Raw genomic sequence first — 18,319 nt, 5'->3', positions numbered from 1 at the left:
GGGCACTTACTGGGGATGGGATATTAGAATTCAAAAGTGAAAACGGGCAATTTACAGGTAGTAGGTAGTCTTGCTTCAGTGGGACACAGGAAATGGTCCAGCTACCGGGCCCCTTCCTGGAGTCCTCCCGCCCACCATACTCAGCTCGAATTCGGCTCAGGCGAACATCTGAAGATTTTCTTCCTGGAGCAGGCCTTCCCTTCTGAATCTCTTGGGCAGGAAAGGAGGGTCAAACATGCTTTCTGCATCTTTTATTTCCTACTAACCAGCTTAAAATCAACACCCCAAAGAAGAGCTTTAGGGTGGCAAATTACCTTGCCTGTGGTAGCTCTGTAATATAGCCAAGTGACTTGATGAATTATGAGTCGATAAGAAAACAATTTCTAAAAAAATATTCTGTGCCTAAGTGCTGGAAATCAATCATCACTAACACCAGTTAGCGTTAAAGCCAAAGAACAACAATGATTAATTCATTTATGGAAAGTGGGTCAGTTTTTCTTTTAGCCTCTGAATCGGGAAAGTAGTCATTTAGCATACAGTATTTCTGGGCTTATGAAATCATATTGTTTTCTTCCCAAAGAAGATAATGTCCTCTGTACAATAGTCACATCCATTCTACCCGGAAGACTTGGCCTTTGTGGGAAGCTGCGTGTTGGCTCCCTGCTTCCTTCAGCTTTTTTGTCTACACTTCTCATCTCGAAAGACACAACTGCCTCGCTTCCAGAAAGGCAGTGTTACAGTGGGAGACATTTCTGGAGAAGGAAGCGTGGGCGCATCCTGTTTTCAGGATTGCTAGGCCACCTGGTCTTGAGTCTCATGGTTGGGGAATTTTTTGCTTTAGGAAAAAAACACCACTGAGATATAAGATGAATTTTTGGAGGCATATAAACATAATCCTTCTCACATTGATGTGGAATGAAATTCCACAGGTTCTTCCTGTGTCACTGTCAAAGGGAGTGTAGATGCTGCAATGCCCCCAAGGAGGTTATGTTGTCAATGGGGAGGCGAGGCCGCTATGACAGAGACCCACTGGTGCAGGAGTGCAAAGAAGATGGACTTTTATCTCTCTCTCCTGTAACAGTCTAGGGAAGCAGCCCCTTCTGCTCCACAAGCTCAGCCTGGCCTGGCCCCATCTGCAGTATTGCTTCACCATCTCCCAAGTGTCTCCCAAGTGCGAGCCTGGGAGGGGAGGAAAAAGTCCCCCTTCCAGATTCTTTGGCTGGTCTAATAATTAGCATACCACAGACCACCAGGAGAAAATAAATTTAATTTTGTATACATGGATACGTATAAAAATATGAGACTGAAAGGCAGTCAGGCAGTTGAGGCTTAGGGGCCGTCCTGGAGGAAGGAATGCGTTAGGGGCCTTGGGGCTTCAGAGGGAGGGAGGTAGCTCTTGGGAAGATAGAAGAGCAGGTGTTTGGTAAAGAGAGGTTTGCCCGACACACAGTTATTCTCATAACAGCTTTCTTTTTGAGCCAGCCACCGTATAGGTAGTTAAAGAAGGGCTAAATGTTTTCCTTGAGTCTGCTGGGTCTTGACTGACTTTAGTTCAAAGTAATCCACATGCCAAAGGGCACATTTGGGGTCGCATTTTCTGTTCCCCTTCACCCTCATCTATACAACAGCAGCAGGCTCTCCCCCAGCCTAGGGGATGGGAGAAGGAGGGCACAGGACAAACCATTTTTGTTTTAAAGACATTGCCCCCAAATTGCATCTGCCACGGGCTCCTGTCTCACAGGCCGGGACTGAGCCACGAGGCCCCCCCTGGCTGCTGGGGGGCTCCAGCTGGGAAATGTGGTGTCTAGCTGGGTGGCCAGGTGCCCAGCAAAACTCAGGGGTTCGTTCACCAGAAGAAATAGGAAAATAATGAATGTGGGGGGACAGTTAGACTCTTCCATGATGGTCTTGTAGCAATGTAAAGGATGAGGGCGCAGACAGCATACAATGCTAGAGAAACATTAGAGTTTTTTAAAATCTTAATTAAATTGTGTGTGTGTTCACTGGTATAAAAGGAGTAAGGCTATGAGTTATGTTTCACAATTCGTGTAGGAGACCTCTTTTGACAATTTTAACAAGTTTCCAATGGTTAACGTGTTTCATTTCCTCCAGGAAGACAGAAAAGGTCAGTGCGCCTCCTTCCCTCAGAATATTCCCTCAGGGGCAAAGCCAGCTACACCCATCCTGAGACAGGGGGATCTCGCTTCCCTATGGGCCAGGCTGAATTTACCCTGAAGCTAATGAAGCTTAAATTTCAGGACTCTTCACTCGTAGCCTTCTTCCTAGGTCTCCTGGCACTGTGCTCCTGAGGCCCTTCTGCATTTCTCCTAAAGAGAGCTCCCATTTTCCTGGCTCTGCAGGCAAATGCCTCTGAGTAATATGGGCGTCACACTTTAGTCACCAGCAGGTCACTTAGATTAGATTCCCAGGCTGCCCACTGGACATTTTCTTTCCTTTCCACCCACTGCATGACATCCAGGCTTGCTGCTTATATGAATTTCTGGCAGGTCTGGGTTCTCTGAGTAGAGTCCTTTCTGTTAGAACGTCCTTGTAACTGTTATAAAAGAGAAAAAGGGAGTCTTCTTGTCCCACTTACAGATTCGAGCTTTAATCTTTTATCAGCCTAAAGCATTATTCCTGGAGTAGAGTCTGACTGTCTGTGGGGAAGGAGGGGTGAGAGGATGCAAATATGCGCATACATAATTTGCATACAATTTCAAGAAGATTAGGATCTTCTGATATGCTTCTTTGCTAAACCCAGAAAAGGTAACCAACTTTGTGAGGGCACCTTTGCTCACAAAGTGTGTGTGTGTGTGTGTGTGTGTCCCATCCCCCCCCCCCAGTCCGCCGCAGATGAAAGTAAACACTACCAAGACATGATCTGCTTGGGGAGGAAAGGTGGCTGGTCCCTCAAAGGGGGAGGGCCAAGAGCCCCTTCCTCAAGGGGTTTTTATTGGTTTCGTTTGCACAAGAATACAGGTAAGGATCAAACAACAGACAGCATTCAAAGAACTATGAGGCCTTATTAACTCAGTCAGGGTCAGATAGCTAAAGAGCCATAAGACTTTGAGGAACAAACTTCTTGCTTGGACCATTATCATTTAAATGAGAGCATTCTAAACAAAGCAGGTTTCACAGGATTTTTACATATTCTTTCTTAGGCCTGATTTACCCCAATATCTGCCCTTTCCAGCACAGGGCTGCACTGCCTTCCCCGTCATCCACTTTTTTAAGTGGATTAGAGCCAGGAAGCGCTTCTCCCCTGGATGGAAATGGGGCCTTGGGCTATGTCACAATGGGGGGGGGGGGACGAGGGTCCATCACTCCTTCTTTGTTGCAGCCCGCTACCCTCCCCCCCCCAGTCCTTCCATGATGGCCTCCCAAGTGATCATGTCTGGCCTAGGTTGCTCCTCGCTGTGAGGAGACTTAACCTGTCATGGACTTCCGACCGTGCTTTAGGGGCAGGAAAGAAACTGAGGCAGCATTTGCTACCAGAGACAAGCTTTGTCTCCTGTGACTCCCATTCCAGAGGTCACTCGCTCATCCTTAGCCATGGGAGGTAGTTACAATTCCTGATACCAGGCAGAGCGGTCCATAACACAACTTAATCAGTCTGAAATGATATCTTCATCCTGAGACTTTGGTGCAAGACAGTGGGGATTAAATGTAAAGCACTTAGCATAGTGTCGGATACATAGGGAGCAGTTACAATCATTTGCTTCTCCCTTGGGGTCTGGATGATCTTACCAGTTTTCACCAGTTCCTCAGGGCAGTGATTTTCAACTGCTGTGCTGCAACAATTTTTTTTAAAGATTTTATTTGTTTATCTTTAGAGGGCAAGGGAAGGAGAGAGGGAGAGAAACATATTTGGGGGGGAGGCCGCTAATGAACAGAGGGGGACAATTTGACATGCAATACCTGACTAGTCAGGGGCACTGACCTCTTTTCCCTTGGATTGTCAAAAAAATGACAAGAGCCAACACAACAACAGCAGTCAGGTGCGAATGAATCAAAATTATACCTATTTTTTGTCAGATAGGCCAAAAAAAACACCCAATTTTTGATGTGTCACAGAATTCCAGTAATTAATTTATGTGTGCCATGAGATGAAAAAGGTGGAAAATTGCTGCCTTAGGATATAATCCAGTCTTGGCTCTTGGCTGCTACTATTTTTCACAGCCTGTCAATTTGCTCTTTAATTTGAAGGCAAACATTTACAAACGTTATTCTTCTTGTGTAGCCAAGTCTGCAATCTTTATTTTGTGTGTGATTTCATTAATTACCTCGAAGTTTGGACAGTTATCCTTCTAACAGAGCTTTGACAGATTCTGTTGCTTCTAGATTATTTTCCTCCTATGATTTGATTTTTATTATTTATCCATCTAATCCATCTGGAATTTATCTTGGTATATGCTCTGAGGTAAGGGTTTATTTTCACTTGATCTTTTTTTTTTCTGATTGCCAACTGTCAAAGACAAGAGAACATCCAAATCTATAGAAAATGTTAATGACTTTATTTGAGCCAAAATTTTGAGGACATGCCCAGAAGCAAGATCTCAGCAGATAGAGAAAATGGTCCAGAAACTGGCAATCCTACAGTTCTTTTCTTGCAAACTACAAGAAATCCACTGGGGGGTAGGTTAAGGGGGTGGGAGAAAGCAAAGGCGAAATCTCTAGAATTGGCTAAAATGCGAAATGGAGAAACACATGTATTTGTTTTTTACATTGGTGGGTACGGGACAGTTACATTAACAGTCGGTCGAGGGAGGAGGCACACAGGCGACAAGATGAGGAGTTTCGTGGTCTCCTGCTCTGCGGTCTGGTGCCGGCAGCTGTGCCTGCAAAAGAAAATTATTCTTTCAATAGTTATGGTATCCAAATGCAGGACAGTGGACAGGGTTTGTTCATGGTAAAGACTGACCTTTGCTAAGGAAGCTGTAGGCCTGGGGCGTGACTACCCGCTGCGACCTGCCAGTTCGGGATTCCGGAGCTTCCAGCCTGTGTGGTCACTGGGCTTGTCAGACCTGTCATGGGGCCCCTGAGCGTCTCAGGGTTATTACGTAGCCTTTTCTCATTCATACCACCAGTTCCTTTCCAACCGTTTATTAAACAATCTTTCCTTCCCCACTGTATCATAACATTTTAAAAATCATAATAAATTTCTGTATCTTATAAAGTCTTTTTCTGGGCTTTCCATTCTGTTTTACAGAACACAGATATGCCTTTTTTGCATCAATGTGTCAATATCTTGTAGATCCAATCCCCTTCTTGACTCTGTCTTATTTTTTTAATATTGACAAATCCCAGTAAAAATCGCCTAAGAATTTTGAATGAAAACTGCATCAGACCTATAGATTAATGGTGTCGTGGTTCTACCTTTACAATATTTAGTTTTACCAACCTGGAACATTGTAATATCTCTCCATTTATTCAGCTAGTTGTTTAGCTTCTATTCATGAGTTAATAAAATGGTATTTTAATATTCGGAGTTTTAAAACTGGTATGAAGAGAACAGGTTTCCCCTCTCCCCACTTTGTACTATAACAGAGAAGGAAAAGGGCATATTTTCCTTCAATTTTTCACTCACAAGTAGTTTCAGAACAAAAAAATGGCAGTTAACCTGTTCCCCTAAAGAGATAAAGCTGGAAGCAGCAGAAGGCCTCACTCATATCATGGCCTGGAGTTTGCGTCCTAGTTTCCCACCTTCTTATCTCTTACAAACACTGGGAGACTATCGGTCACAAACGCACAAGTTACTGTCATGAAATGCCCCAGATCCCCGGAGCGAGGGTGTAGGCAGAGTGGGGGTGCCAATTATTTTGCAACTCTTTGTGCTTTTATTCTTTCCTCTGGTGCACATGTCTGCTCACACCCTCTCACCAGGGAGTCTCTGCTGCCCTTTCGTGTGCCTTCCCAATCTGTTACCTTCCAACTTCTTCGCCACAATGTTTCACAAATTGAAAATGGGACATGTAGTCGCCAGGAGAGTGGGTAGGATATTGGATATCAGAATGACCTCAGAAAATCTGGGCGCTGGCATTGACGTTCTTCTCGTCTTCCAGATACATTGTTGGGGAGGTTTGTTTTATTGTGGGGGTGGGGTAGAGGAGAGGGGACAACGTGGCTGGGGGAAAAGGAATATTATTCTATTTCAGATTCCTAAATTCCGTCACCCTTTTTAACCCAAGCCTTAGATCCCACCTCCCCATAGCCCAAGTAAATGAAGTACAGTAGATTTCTCCAAATCGGAGTAATGTTTGTTGTTAGAAGCTGAAACTCATAAGCAACTTAGAAAGGGTTCTTGTGTGAAGCTCTACCTATAAAGGAACACCCACTTTTCTGATTGCCTAATCTGCTAAAAAGGAATGTAAGTTCAACAGAAAACAACAAAATGTGCTAAATCAGTATCAGTTGTTTTACGAGATGACATACCTGTTGAACAGGCTCTGTAACTGTGGTGCTGTTTAGCAGGAAAAACCAAAGTTATATGTACTAGAATAGAAGGTGTTTTTAAATTTAAAGGCAGTCTACTGCTTTAGGTGGATCTTTTGTTTATTTTTGGTTTGCTTGTTTTCAACTTTGGATTTGCAGTCGTTGGTGGGAAGAACGAGGAATAACCTTGGGGTTATTTTCCTCACGTGGAATGGACAGACTGAACTGACTCTGTTTATGTCTTGTGTACTCAACAACTGTTTCTCTAATACTCTCCCATTCCAGGGCAGAGAACTAACACGAACTTTCATATGAAGTCAATAAACATATCATCATTCTATTCCATGGGGATAGAGAGAACCTCATAAAATGGCTCTAAAACAACACCAATGTAGTGGACACATCATAAAATATACAGGGTCCCCCCTGCCCCTGCTTCTTTGAAAGCTGACACAGGATGGCTGCCCTGTTGCAGGTCTCCCTGGGGCCAAGGTTGGACGGCACACTTTCTGGGGAAGTCAAACTCCACTTTCTGATACAGAACAAAATAGATCAGAGTGGCGTCTGACAAGAATTGTTCCCCGAACAAAACCTGGACAAGGGCCTTTCAGCAGCCCCCGTGGGGAGTTCCGCCACCTCTAATGGTTGAGGTCTGGTCCTTTCTACTCTTCCTGGAGCTCTGAAAGAGTATTGATTAGCTACAGACAGGAATCCGGCTTTTCTCTTTTAAAAATTAGAAAGGAGGGTCTTTCTATAATTTTGAGTGTAAATGTGTAGTGCAAATTCCCTGATTTGGGTGGGTATAGGTGTTAGAGGGGAAGTTCTATAGGCGACTATGGCCTGCAGGTAAAGGATAACTCAGATCTTGCAAGGTGAAGACTGTAACATGAAAATCATTGAATGTCGTCAGATACCATTATTGGCAACATTGTCTTGAACAGACATCAGCAGGTTCTTGCATGGTTAGACTGAGGAAAGTCAGAATAGCAGGCCTCCTAGTGACAGTGGCTGTTTTTTACACAGGGAGGGAGGCATTCCTAGTTGTGATTTTGCAGGCAGTGCCAGAGAAGTGGAAGCAGCAGCAATTTGCAAGGGATGTCTAACTGATAGAATCACTAGCTCCGGGGTAGCTGTGAGGGCATTCTGCTTTCTTGCGATCTATCTGATACCGTGTGCAGGGGCACTGAAAGGCTGGGGGCAAGGATTCTAGATTCAGTGTGGTGTTCGTTAGCTGCGTGACTTCTGGCAGGGGGTTGCCCTTTCTGGTTTAGTTGCTTTATCACAAATTGAGAATGGGAAAGCCTGCCCTGCTGCAAGAGAGAATGAAACGTTATCGATACAAGGCATAGTACTGTTATCATTACGTCTAAGAGACCTTCATCTAAATAGTCAAGGGGAAAAAAAGTTCCGAGTTGAGAGTGTTTAGCTGGGTGAGTGGGGAGAAGACATTCAGTGGTCAGGTTGGTGGAGTAACCACGGGCAGAGAGTTCCCCACCATGTTTTGGAAACTTCACTCCACGAACAGCTGTCTCTGAAAGAGCAGGGCTGGGGAAATGGAAGGTGGTCCCTTGAGGTTCCACTGAAGCATCTCGACCGAGTTGCCGTTGGCAGTTTCAATGTCCTAGTGCTTTCCCTAGGCCCTGCGAGGCTGCCCACCCACTCTGGTTACATCATCAGTCTGGCATTTAATCTTAGGTGAAGTAGATTTAACTTTCACTCATCAAATTCTTAAGCTGTTAGAAAGCACGGATGAACTGACAGGTTCGTCTCTCTGCCTGACCTTTCTGGTTTCTTGCTGGTTATTTAGTCTCTGTGACTCCTCAGTGCTGTCCCGTCCCTCCCGCCCCACCTCCCTGCCCCCCACCGCCTCCACTCCCTCAGCATCATTTCACAGATACCTCCTCATTTCACTAGCTGTCAGGAGCCCCATTTTCCTAGCCGCAGGTTTTCTTTTCCCTTTATTTTCAAGTGTTCCCACTGTGCTTGGCTTGCTTACAGCACTGCTACTTAGTGAACGAGAGGAGTGAAAGATAAGGACTCTTGTTCCAGTTCTGCTTCTTTTACCCTCTGGGGAGAAGCTGTGCCCTTCTCTGGGCAGTTTGGAGCAGGGAAAATAGCAGTTTTACAGCCCCCAGGTTGTTGCCAGAGGGAACTCTCTATTTTATTTTATTTCTAAAATTTGTATTCATTGATTTTAGAGAGAGAGAGTGAGAAACATCAATCTGTCGCTTCACTCATAGATGCATTCTTTTCTTGATTCTTGTATGTGCCTGGACCAGGGACTAAACCCCCAATCCTGAAGCCTCCAGACGATGCTCTAACCAGCTGAGCTACCTGGCCAGGGCAGAATGATCTTTCTAAATGGCAATGTTACTTACTTTCTCAAAACCTGAAGCCTTGAAGCCCTTCTCAAAGACTTCACTCTGTCCATCCAGGCTCCATGGGCCAATCTAGCACACAGGTTTGTCCCGCTAGTTACAATTTTAGGTTTTCATGGTGTATTGGTCCAGAGCTTCTGTGGAGGGCAAAAAGCAGAGGCAGGAAGAGAACGGATGGGGCCCTTTCAGGGTTTATGCTTATTTCCAAAGCAAATGTGTTTCATCTGGTTATTTGGTCATGTATTTGCAGACATTTTGTCCCATGAAGTTGCAGACGTAGCAGCAAAATGATTATTTACCTTGGTTAGGATATCTGTTGTTAAACATTACCCGTTCTTTCCCAGAATTACAGGAAAATTCACATATCCATTAGCCTCATCATTTGTACTTCCAGCCAGTAAAATCAATTCAAGCTATTGAGTAGTTACTTACTTTATTGCTGTTCTCATTAAGTCTGGGAGCTTAGAGGAGTGATTTTTCAGACACTGCGCATTTGCTCCTCCAGTTTCAAGAAATTGCTGTGTGGGTCAGACTTTATCTTACTCATCCCAAGTTCCGGTCTGTGCTGGTTCAAAAACTGGATTTCTTTGGGATGAGTCAGGCTTTAGGAATTTATGTCACCCTGGCCAAACTTATAGGGTCTATTTGTAAACTAGAATATTTCTTCTCTGCGTATTTACTAAACATCTACTGAATGTGTGGCACTGTCCTAATCACTAGGGAAACAGAAATGAATCGTGAATACAATGTGGTTCCTGCCATTTAAAGTTTATGGTCCAGAAGTGGGACAGATAAGTAAACAAATACATTATATATAGTTTGCTAAGTGCAGGGTGGCCTTGCCTCCTGGGATACCCTAGTTTATACCTGTTGTCCTGGTATAGCTATTAATAATGCCCCCTTTCAAAACTAAGGGCCACAGTAAATCTTGTCTGGATGTTTGGTGTATAGAGATGTTAGAAAGGAAGGAAAAATTAGTCTGCTTCCCCCGAGCTGGGTGATGAAGGAAGTTCAGACTGTCAAGGTCAGGGAGTTTAAGGTGGGGGCAGGAGGGAGGACTGTACACAAAACTGCAGGCAAAAGGAAGATTGTTCAGGAGGAAGCGAGTAGTTGTTTCAACCTAGTCATTGTTTCCCAGATTTATCCTGTGAAAAAAATTTGCCAGGACCTTGGTAAAAATACAGATTTCCGATCCTGCTGGCAGTTTGAATTTGTGTTTTTAAAGATGCCCCTCCCCCCACGATTCATGGACATTTTAAAAGTTCAGCACCAATTCTCTACTGATTATGGCTAAGAACACAAAAGGCTGGGAATTTGGGGGACAGGAACAGCAAGATGAGAGTACCCCTCACAGATAAGCCAGGCAGAGTGACCCCGGGTGAGAAAAACCTGAGGCAGAACCTGTTGGGAGGCATTGATGGTAGAACTGTGAAAAGGGGGGTGCAGAGAAAGATTTAAGAACTATTCGGGAGGAAGAATAGTTCTCACAGTAGCTAGTACATGCCAGTTACTGATTTGCACGGAGTGATTATTTCCAGGCAACAAAACATTTTGTTAAATACAGGACCCTGGGGGACCTTATAATCTGAAGGTTTATGTGGTGAACCATAAACCTAAAAATACAGTTGGATAGAGTTGTGGCATGTTCATGTGAACGTAAAAAAAAAAATGAGTCCCGCTTACTTCACATCTTCGTCGTCTCCAGAGCACTCACGACAGCTGTGTTTACCAATGGGAAGGAGCTGGATGGATTCGGTAACCGTCCAACACCCCCAGCCCTTTCACCTAGACTTCCAGCAAACCCCGCCCTTCTGTTATGGTGAGGCAACTATCCACCTATTACCTTGCATTATTTTTGCTTTTGTTTTTGTTAGTAAATGTGTAAAACAGTCAGGATTCATCAGCAACATATGTGCCAATGACTTGTTCCTAAATTCTGGACCTGCTCTCTCTGTGGGAACCTGTAACCACACCTTGGGAAATTGTAACAGTCTTATGCAGCCTCGCAAGGAGATCATTAAGCCCAGCGTTTGAGGCAGCATTGGTGATTCCAAGAGGATCAATCCCTGAGTGGAAAACGAAGAAATCCTCGGAGAGCTCCGCCTTCAAGCATTAGGAGGGTTTTTTATTTTGAAGGTTGCCATCACCAGGCCTGTTGGCATACTTCAGAAGCAGCAAACGAAGTCAGAAATCAAAGCCTTGGACGTTATGAAAAGAAAGTCTCAAAAAGGACGATGGGAAACCGACCAGGCTATAATTTCACAGGGTAATTTAGCACCCTTTGCCCAAGACCTGGCCACAAAGCGTCCACGAGTGCGGCTTGGGAGGGACAAAGCATCTAAGTTTCCTGCACTTGGCCCCAGTGGGAGCGTGGCTGACGGATTATCCAAATCCTGGGGGTAATAGGGTTGAAGGTGATCAGGCTGAAATCTTCCATGCTGTCAACACCAGGGCGGAGATAAAGACCAAAGTTTTTAATATATACTTATATGGGCTTAACTGCTGTACGATCTAACATCGCCAACGCCATTAAATCACCGCGACAAGATGAAAATATAAAAATAAATAGGCCAGCAGTTTCAGTAAAGTTGTGGGAATGGACCCCCAGGAGTAGACAAAGGGAAGTAAAAACAAACAAATAAATAAAAAGGGAAAGTCCAGCAAGCACGGACCCAGAAAATTGGATCTTCCCAGCTCGCGATGCTCAAGGACTCGTAAAGGCGCTAGGGTCCTCCGCTCGCTGCCGGAGTCGCAGCCGGGAAGCCCCCAAGCCCGCAGTCCGGGCGCGACCAGCGTGGCGCGGCTGCGGGGGGATCCGGCGGGAGCGCTGCAGACATCAAAGTCCCGCCGCCGCGGCCGCCCCCGCCGGCGCGCGCGAGTAGTACGGTCCGAGGGGGCGGCTCCTGGGGCGCGGCTCCCGCCGCAGCTGATGCGCGCCGCGCCGGCGGGGAAGGGGGATCTGGGATCCCGAACCCCGGAGTCTCCGAGCTGCCGGGCGCCGCGGGCCGGGGCCCTGAGGAGGCCCCAGGAGAGGCATCTTCCCGGCGGGAGGCGCCGGGCGCGGAGGGGCGCCTCGGCCGCCCCATTGGGGAAGGAGGAATAGGAGGAAGCGGCACTGCCTGCCGGCGAGAGGAAGCGCTTTCACGCCGGCCCCCGACGGCGCTCGTTTAACCACATCCGCGCCTCCGCTGGAAACGCTAACAGGCGCCTGTCACCGGTTCCCTCCATTTTGAAAGGGAAAAAAGGCTCTCCCCCTTCCCCTGCTCTTAGGACCTGGAGCCGGAGGATCCGCGCTCATGGCGTTCAGCCCTTGGCAGATCCTGTCCCCCGTGCAGTGGGCGAAATGGACGTGGTCCGCGGTGCGCGGCGGGGGCGCCGGAGAGGACGAGGCCGGAGGGCCGGAGGGCGACCCCGAGGAGGAGGACTCGCAAGCCGAGACCAAATCCTTGAGTTTCAGGCAAGTACACGCATCCCCGCCGAGATGCGAACGTGCTGCCATCCATCCATCCACCCATCCGCGGCTCCTTCTGTGTGCGTGTGTGTGGTCGCCCGCCGCGTAACCGTGCTCATGGCAATGCTACGACCCTGCCTGTAACCAGGTCCCCGCTGCGCATTCGAAAGTTCAGGATTATCTGTCCTCCCGTGCATTTCCTTTTCTCCCGTTGAAGTATGAGCTTTCTGAACCTAACCGAGAATCCGCAGTTTGTCCGCATCAGCCCGGTCTTGCCTGAGCTTCGATCTACCCCCCTGCCCCGGTCCCTCAGTGTCACTGATCACACCCGGTGGAACTTGGGGCCTTCCCTGTGGGGAAGGAGTCGCTCCAGCTGTGTCCCAGAAATGCAGTCTTGGTAGAGGAGGTCGCGTGATGACAGGCCCCTGGCAGCTGGTGAGAAATGGTGGTCTCTGCTGAGCTGTCACCCATGTGATTGCGGAAGGCAGGTGACAGCATTCTCAGCCTAGGGCCCACTGAGTTATAACAGGTAGAGAGGCCTGCCAGAGAAAAAGCATCATGGCGAGAATTGGTTTAATTTTTTAGGGGGAGGGGACAGGCTTAATTTTTAAGGTTCTGGGAAAGGGCTCTTGTGAGAAAAGGAGTCGGTTGAAAAGAGCTTTCTTCTGGGTGTCAGAGGGAAGGATGACATCAAAAGAAACGGTGCTGGGGCAAGGCCCGGAGGACGGTGATGTCAGGGGGACAGGACACCAGACGGAGGCTTGTGGAGGCCCCCCGCTAGAAAACCTGCAGCATCACCCACAGGCCAATCCGGGCTGAGGACCAGTGGGTTGTAAAGTTAGGCAAAAATCCTGGACTTAGCCATTTTGGATATATGGATTATAAAGGGTGTCGGAAATGCCGTTGAAAGTGGTAATTCCTCATTTTTCCCCCTTGGCAGCTCGGATTCTGAAGGTAATTTTGAGACCCCTGAAGTTGAAACACCCATCAGATCGCCTCTCAAGGAATCCTGTGAGTCATCACTAGGATTAGCAGGACCTGGGGCCGAAACCCAAGGTAAGGAAACTGTCATTTTCTGCCTCTTCTGTTTTAAAGTTTTGGAAATGTAAATGAGGGAAGGAAAAGTGCTAACCTAGAGCCATTTAAAAAGGTTTAGGTGGTCTCCTTGTTGAGTGAGAGAAGGCTGTTTTAAAGCTCCTGGTTTATTTGAAATGTTTGTCTTTGAGGATTGTGGTAGTCAGAGGTTTCTTCCCCAGGTGGTTAGTACACTTACTGTGTGAGATTATCATTATCAAACCTTCCTGCTGGGCCCTCCCCTGCAGCCTCTTAAAAACAAAAATGTGTGTAGGATGCAGTGGTAGAGGTGTGTTTAAGTTTGGCTTCACAAATTTCTCAGGCTAAATAGCCTTCTACAGGGGTGTGGCTGGAGACAAAAATTATAGGTAAGATTTGATGTTTTTTAGATGCAGAATCTTAAGAGGCTGTTCCAAAATTGCTCTTCTATATAGGAATGGTGGTGAGTCCTCAACCTACCTAAGAAAACCTGGTACAGAGGTTCTCTGCTAGCCCCTTAGATCCCAACCTTGAGCCTGCCCTTCATCTGTACAACTTTCTGCTGTTCTACTTAATTAGTAGAAATCTTTTTTGTCACACAGCCAGTTTTGAGTAAAATTTCATCTGTCCTGATAGAATTTATTTATCTGTTTGATAGAGTGCACTGTGATTCAGCAGCAGAAAAGTCCTGCTCTAACCATCCAACATCATAGCGGGTGATGGACCTTTCATTCACTTATTTTACTTTTTAAGATTCTGTTTATTTTTAGAGAGAGGGGAAGGGAGGGAGACAGAGGGTTAGAAACATCGATGTAAGAGAGAAAGAAACATTGATTGGTTGCCTCTCGTATGTGCCCTGACTGGGAATCGAACCAGTGGCCAACCAACTGAGCCACACCAATGAGGGTGTGATGGGCCTTTTAAGGGTTAAGTGAAATATACACGGCAGCTTGTCTTAAGTATTATGGAGAAAAACAAAGCAGGGGAAGGAGGAATAGGTGTATGGGGTAGGCATAGGAAATGCTGAAGATTATGTAGGGGAAGGCTTACTGATAAGGAGACTTGAGCAGAGACCTGAAGATTGAGGGAACAGCCCTGCAGATGTCCGGGCACAGAACCCTTCCAGCAGAGGGAATGGCATCTGCAAAGGTCTGAAACAGGACCAGCCAGTGACTGAGGGAGCCCTGTGGTGGGTGGGTAGCAGGGTGGCAGCATGTTTGAGCACGCGGGAACGGGCCAGTGTGGCTGGAGTGGCGGGACTAGGCAGGGAGCAGTAGTTGCTGATGTCAGCCAGGTAAGGGGCAGTCTGGATCCCATTGTAATGATGATGCCCTGGTTTTCTTCCTGAGTGAGATAGGAGCCCACTGGAGAGTGCGTTAGCTTCCAGGGCTGCCTTGACACGGTACCACAAACTGGGTGGCTTACAACGACAGAAACGTGTTGTCTCAAAGTTCTGAAGGCTAGAAGTCTGAAATCAGGGTGTCTGCAGGGCCACAGTCTCCAGAGTTTCCAGGGAAGAATTCTTCCTTGTCTCTTCTAGCTTCTGGTAGTTGCTGAAAACTCTTAGTGTTCCTTGGCTTGTGACAGTGTAACTCCAGTCTCTGCCTCCTGCAATATGTGGCCACCTTCTTTCCCCCTGCTTGTCTGTCTTCACTCTGCATGCTTACAAGGACACCACTCATTGGGCTTAGGGTCCATACTAATCCAGCGTGACCTCCTCTTAAGTTGGTTACATCTGTGATTAGCAAATACTGGGGGTTAGGGCTTCAGCATAGGTTTTTGAGGGAACCCAGTTCAACTCACAACCTTGGGCTTGAACACAGAGGGATTGTGCTTTGACTTCCTTTTGAAAAGGTTTGCTGGCTTCTGTCTGAAGAAGGGACTCTAGGATGGATGTCCTTTCTGCCATCTTTGTCCCATTGTTTGCCACTGTCACCCTGTAGAGGCGGACAGAGCCAGCCTTCAGTTAGCCAGTTCCCTAATTTCTAATTTTTTTTTTTTGTCTCTCAATGGTTATTTTATTTTATTGCGTAGTTAACTTCCTCACAGGTTGCCTAGGGAAGTCAGGTTCCCTGTGGTAGACATCACAGGGGGGTGGAGCTGGATTATCAGTGAAATACCAGCTTTTTGCGATTTGGTTTTGCTTTAAATGGCGAGCTCCATGCTGTGCCTCCCCTGCTGAGAACTGAGTGCCCTCTACCAGTCCCAGCTGCTTTCACCCTTGTGTTAGGCAGAGACCGCCTGGGAACAGCAAGTTTGCGTGTTGCAGAACTTCGTGTGCTCTTTGCTTTTCATTCACAGTGCTCTCAGTGCCTGGAGAGCCACCTGTTCTTCATAGTTCCCTTTTCTTCCCTCAAGATTGGCAGGTCAGAAGGGAGATTTAAAAGCTTGAAAGATCTATTTTGTCGCCTTCCCATCGAATTTAAATGAAGCTCACAAGACTTGTTAAATTGGTATTTGGAAGCCTCTTTGACTTGCGCTCAGCTTGGGCAGCCCCTTCCCCACCATTCTATCGGCTGGCAGTCTGATTCATCCTGACACATTCTTTGCTAATTGAACAGTGGCTTGAATGGCCCAAGCCTGGCCCCCAGAGCCATAGAGACCCAATTGTTTGGTCTTTCCTGTGCTGCTGACTCATTATTATAAGTTTTGGTAACTTACATTCTCTTTTAAACTCTCTACAAGTTTTCCTTCATGGACCAGGAAAACCCCGCGATGTAGTAGTTCGTGATTGCAGACCGTGTGTATGGTGCGGGCCAGGTGGGTTTTAGGGTCTGAGAAACAACCACTACATACTATGAGATCCGTCACTTTAGGGTCTTTGTAGAGGATGATTGCTCTTCGGCCTGGTAACAGCCTGCTTGCCTTCTAGGGCTCCTTCTGCCCAACACGTAAAGCTGGGCCAGAGTCCCGTTGACAGCTTTGTCACCTGTACCCAGTAAATGTAGAGTACAGCCGAAGCACAGGTCTGACCAGGGACGGTGTGAGTGGACAAAATTTCCCAGAGAGTCATTTCTAGTGGAAGTCTAATTTTTGGACCTGAATGGTTCTCTTTCTTCCCAAATTGTTTTCACCTCCTGACCAAGTTAGTCTTTCATATTTCTGTGGTTCTAGCACATGGTAGGACGCCAGGCCTGGATCTTTTGGAGGGATGATTTTTAAGTTAGCCAGTCAGGAGCCGATGCTAACATGGAAAGATCCTGGCTTCCTGGTGTGTAACGGCCCTCAGCTGTGTGAGCTCTAACCCATACACCACACCCATGGCCTCCACCCCATGAACTCAGAGACACGTCTGCCTCAGTTTTGAAGTTAATTTTCTCTTTACTGAAAGTTTTTTAGGGACTTAAAGTATTTGAACTCTATACTCAAAAAATATTTTATTTGTTTATTTTTTTTACAGAAGAGAAGAGAGGGAGAAAATATTGATGTGTTAGAGAAACATTGACTGGCTGCCTCTTGCACACCCCAACCCAGAGACTGGCCTGCAACCCAGGCCTGTGCCCCTAATGGGAATTGAACTGGCAGCCCTTCGGTTTGCAGGCCAGAGCTCAATCCACTGAGTCACACCTCCCAGGGCATATAGTAACTCTTCTTAAGACAGAGTTGTGTGCCGTTCTAGAAATTTACATTGGATGAGGCTGTAGGTTTTGTTTTTTTTTTTATTTGAGAGAGAAACATCCATTTTTGTTCCACTTATTTATGCATCCTTGGCATATTGGGACAATGCTTTAACCGACTTAACTACCCAGCTGGGCTGCTTTGTTGTTTTAGCCACAAATAGAAGACCATTTCAGACTAACTGGCAAAATAAAACTATAGCCAAAGAGGTTTCTTGAAAATACCTGAGTGGTGGTTGTAATGTTTGCGCTGGCAGTTCTGTGTTTGCCGTTTGTCTGCATTCCCCACAAAGGGGGTTTAGCTGCTGCTGTCCCAGTACTTTTCCTGCTGGGTGGTGTATCAGTGAAGAGGCCTCACCTAGGAGAGGACCTTTGAAAGAGGTACAGTCTGATGTTCCTCTCTTTTTGAGGGAAGGGGTGGTGCTTATGGACTGATTTTTGTCCGGTGTTTCTTCAGACTCTGAAAGCTCCATTGGCTGTCTCTGCTACCTGGGACACATCCCTGCTACACATCCACCTTTACTTAGAGTGTTACTCTTCTTTGAGAAAGAGAATCCTAATACATACTGATGCTCTGGGATGCCCTCGAAACAACTCGTTAAACCTAACCCGCCGTGTTTAATATGTTAATTAAGTGCCTAGGTATTTCAGAGACATATCTAGGCTGTAGCCTTCCAGGATAGAAGGAAAGAGAGGAACAGGCTCAGTCCACAGGTGATTCACTCCTGGGGACCGTGGGGGGCATGCGGAGCGGCTTGCTGACCCAGTTTTGGTCGTCTGGCTCTAGAATCAGCAAACTGCGGCTCCAAGACCAAATCTGGCCTGCCACCTGCTCTCGCCTGTTATTTTTCTGCCCAAGAGCTAGGAATTGTTTTTTACATTTAAGAAATTTAAAAAAAATTTTTTTTTTAGATTTTATTTATTTATCTTTAGAGAGGAAAGGAAGGAGAGAAGGAGAGAAACATCAATGTGTGGTTGCCTCTCGTGAGTCCCCTGCTGGGAACTGGCCTGCAACCCAGGCACGTGCCCTGACTGGGAATCAAACCTTGATCGTGTGGTTCGCAGGCCCACGCTCAATCCACTGAGCCACACCAGCCAGGGCAAGAAATATTTTTAAAAAATATTTTATGATGTGTGAAAATTATGAAATGCAAATCTGAGAGCTCGTAAATGAAGTTTTGTGGGAAGGCAGCCGGCCACGACTGCTCCTCTGGATGTTGTCTGTGGCTGCCCTCACGCTGCAATGGCAAGGTCAAGTGCTGGGAGCTGGGACTGAGTAACCAGAAGAGCTGAACAGAGGGTTTGTCAAATTATAGCGATTTTGGTCGAAAATAGAAAGTTTAAGTAGTTTGGGATGATGACTTCAAAGAAGCAGCACAGCTATACCT

At 46.6% G+C, this 18,319-nt stretch overlaps 1 protein-coding gene across 8 annotated transcripts in view; it reads left to right on the top strand.

Annotated features, from left to right (window-relative positions):
* The window catches only part of TACC1 (transforming acidic coiled-coil containing protein 1), a 96,732-nt gene that overhangs the window by 35,775 nt on the left and 42,638 nt on the right, over nt 1-18,319 (top strand). For 3 of the 8 annotated variants that reach the window (XM_037166912.2, XM_037166915.2, XM_037166911.2), the window contains exons 2-3: nt 12,081-12,267; nt 13,202-13,317. The exons of 1 other annotated variant lie outside the window; for it this stretch is intronic. In XM_037166912.2, the coding sequence (XP_037022807.2) occupies nt 12,107-12,267; nt 13,202-13,317 (277 nt within the window). In that variant the 5' untranslated portion in view covers nt 12,081-12,106. The remainder of the gene's footprint in view (nt 1-12,080; nt 12,268-13,201; nt 13,318-18,319) is intronic. 4 more of the 8 variants (XM_053660085.1, XM_037166917.2, XM_037166913.2 and 1 more) reach the window with 2 other exon arrangements.

The sequence above is a fragment of the Artibeus jamaicensis genome, unplaced genomic scaffold, assembly GCF_021234435.1.
Source record: "Artibeus jamaicensis isolate MK-2021 breed Jamaican fruit bat unplaced genomic scaffold, CSHL_Jam_final scaffold_833, whole genome shotgun sequence".
NCBI classification, from domain to species: domain Eukaryota; kingdom Metazoa; phylum Chordata; class Mammalia; order Chiroptera; family Phyllostomidae; genus Artibeus; species Artibeus jamaicensis.
Note: the sequence above shows the minus strand (reverse complement) of the source record. Positions and strands in the feature narration are given on the sequence as shown.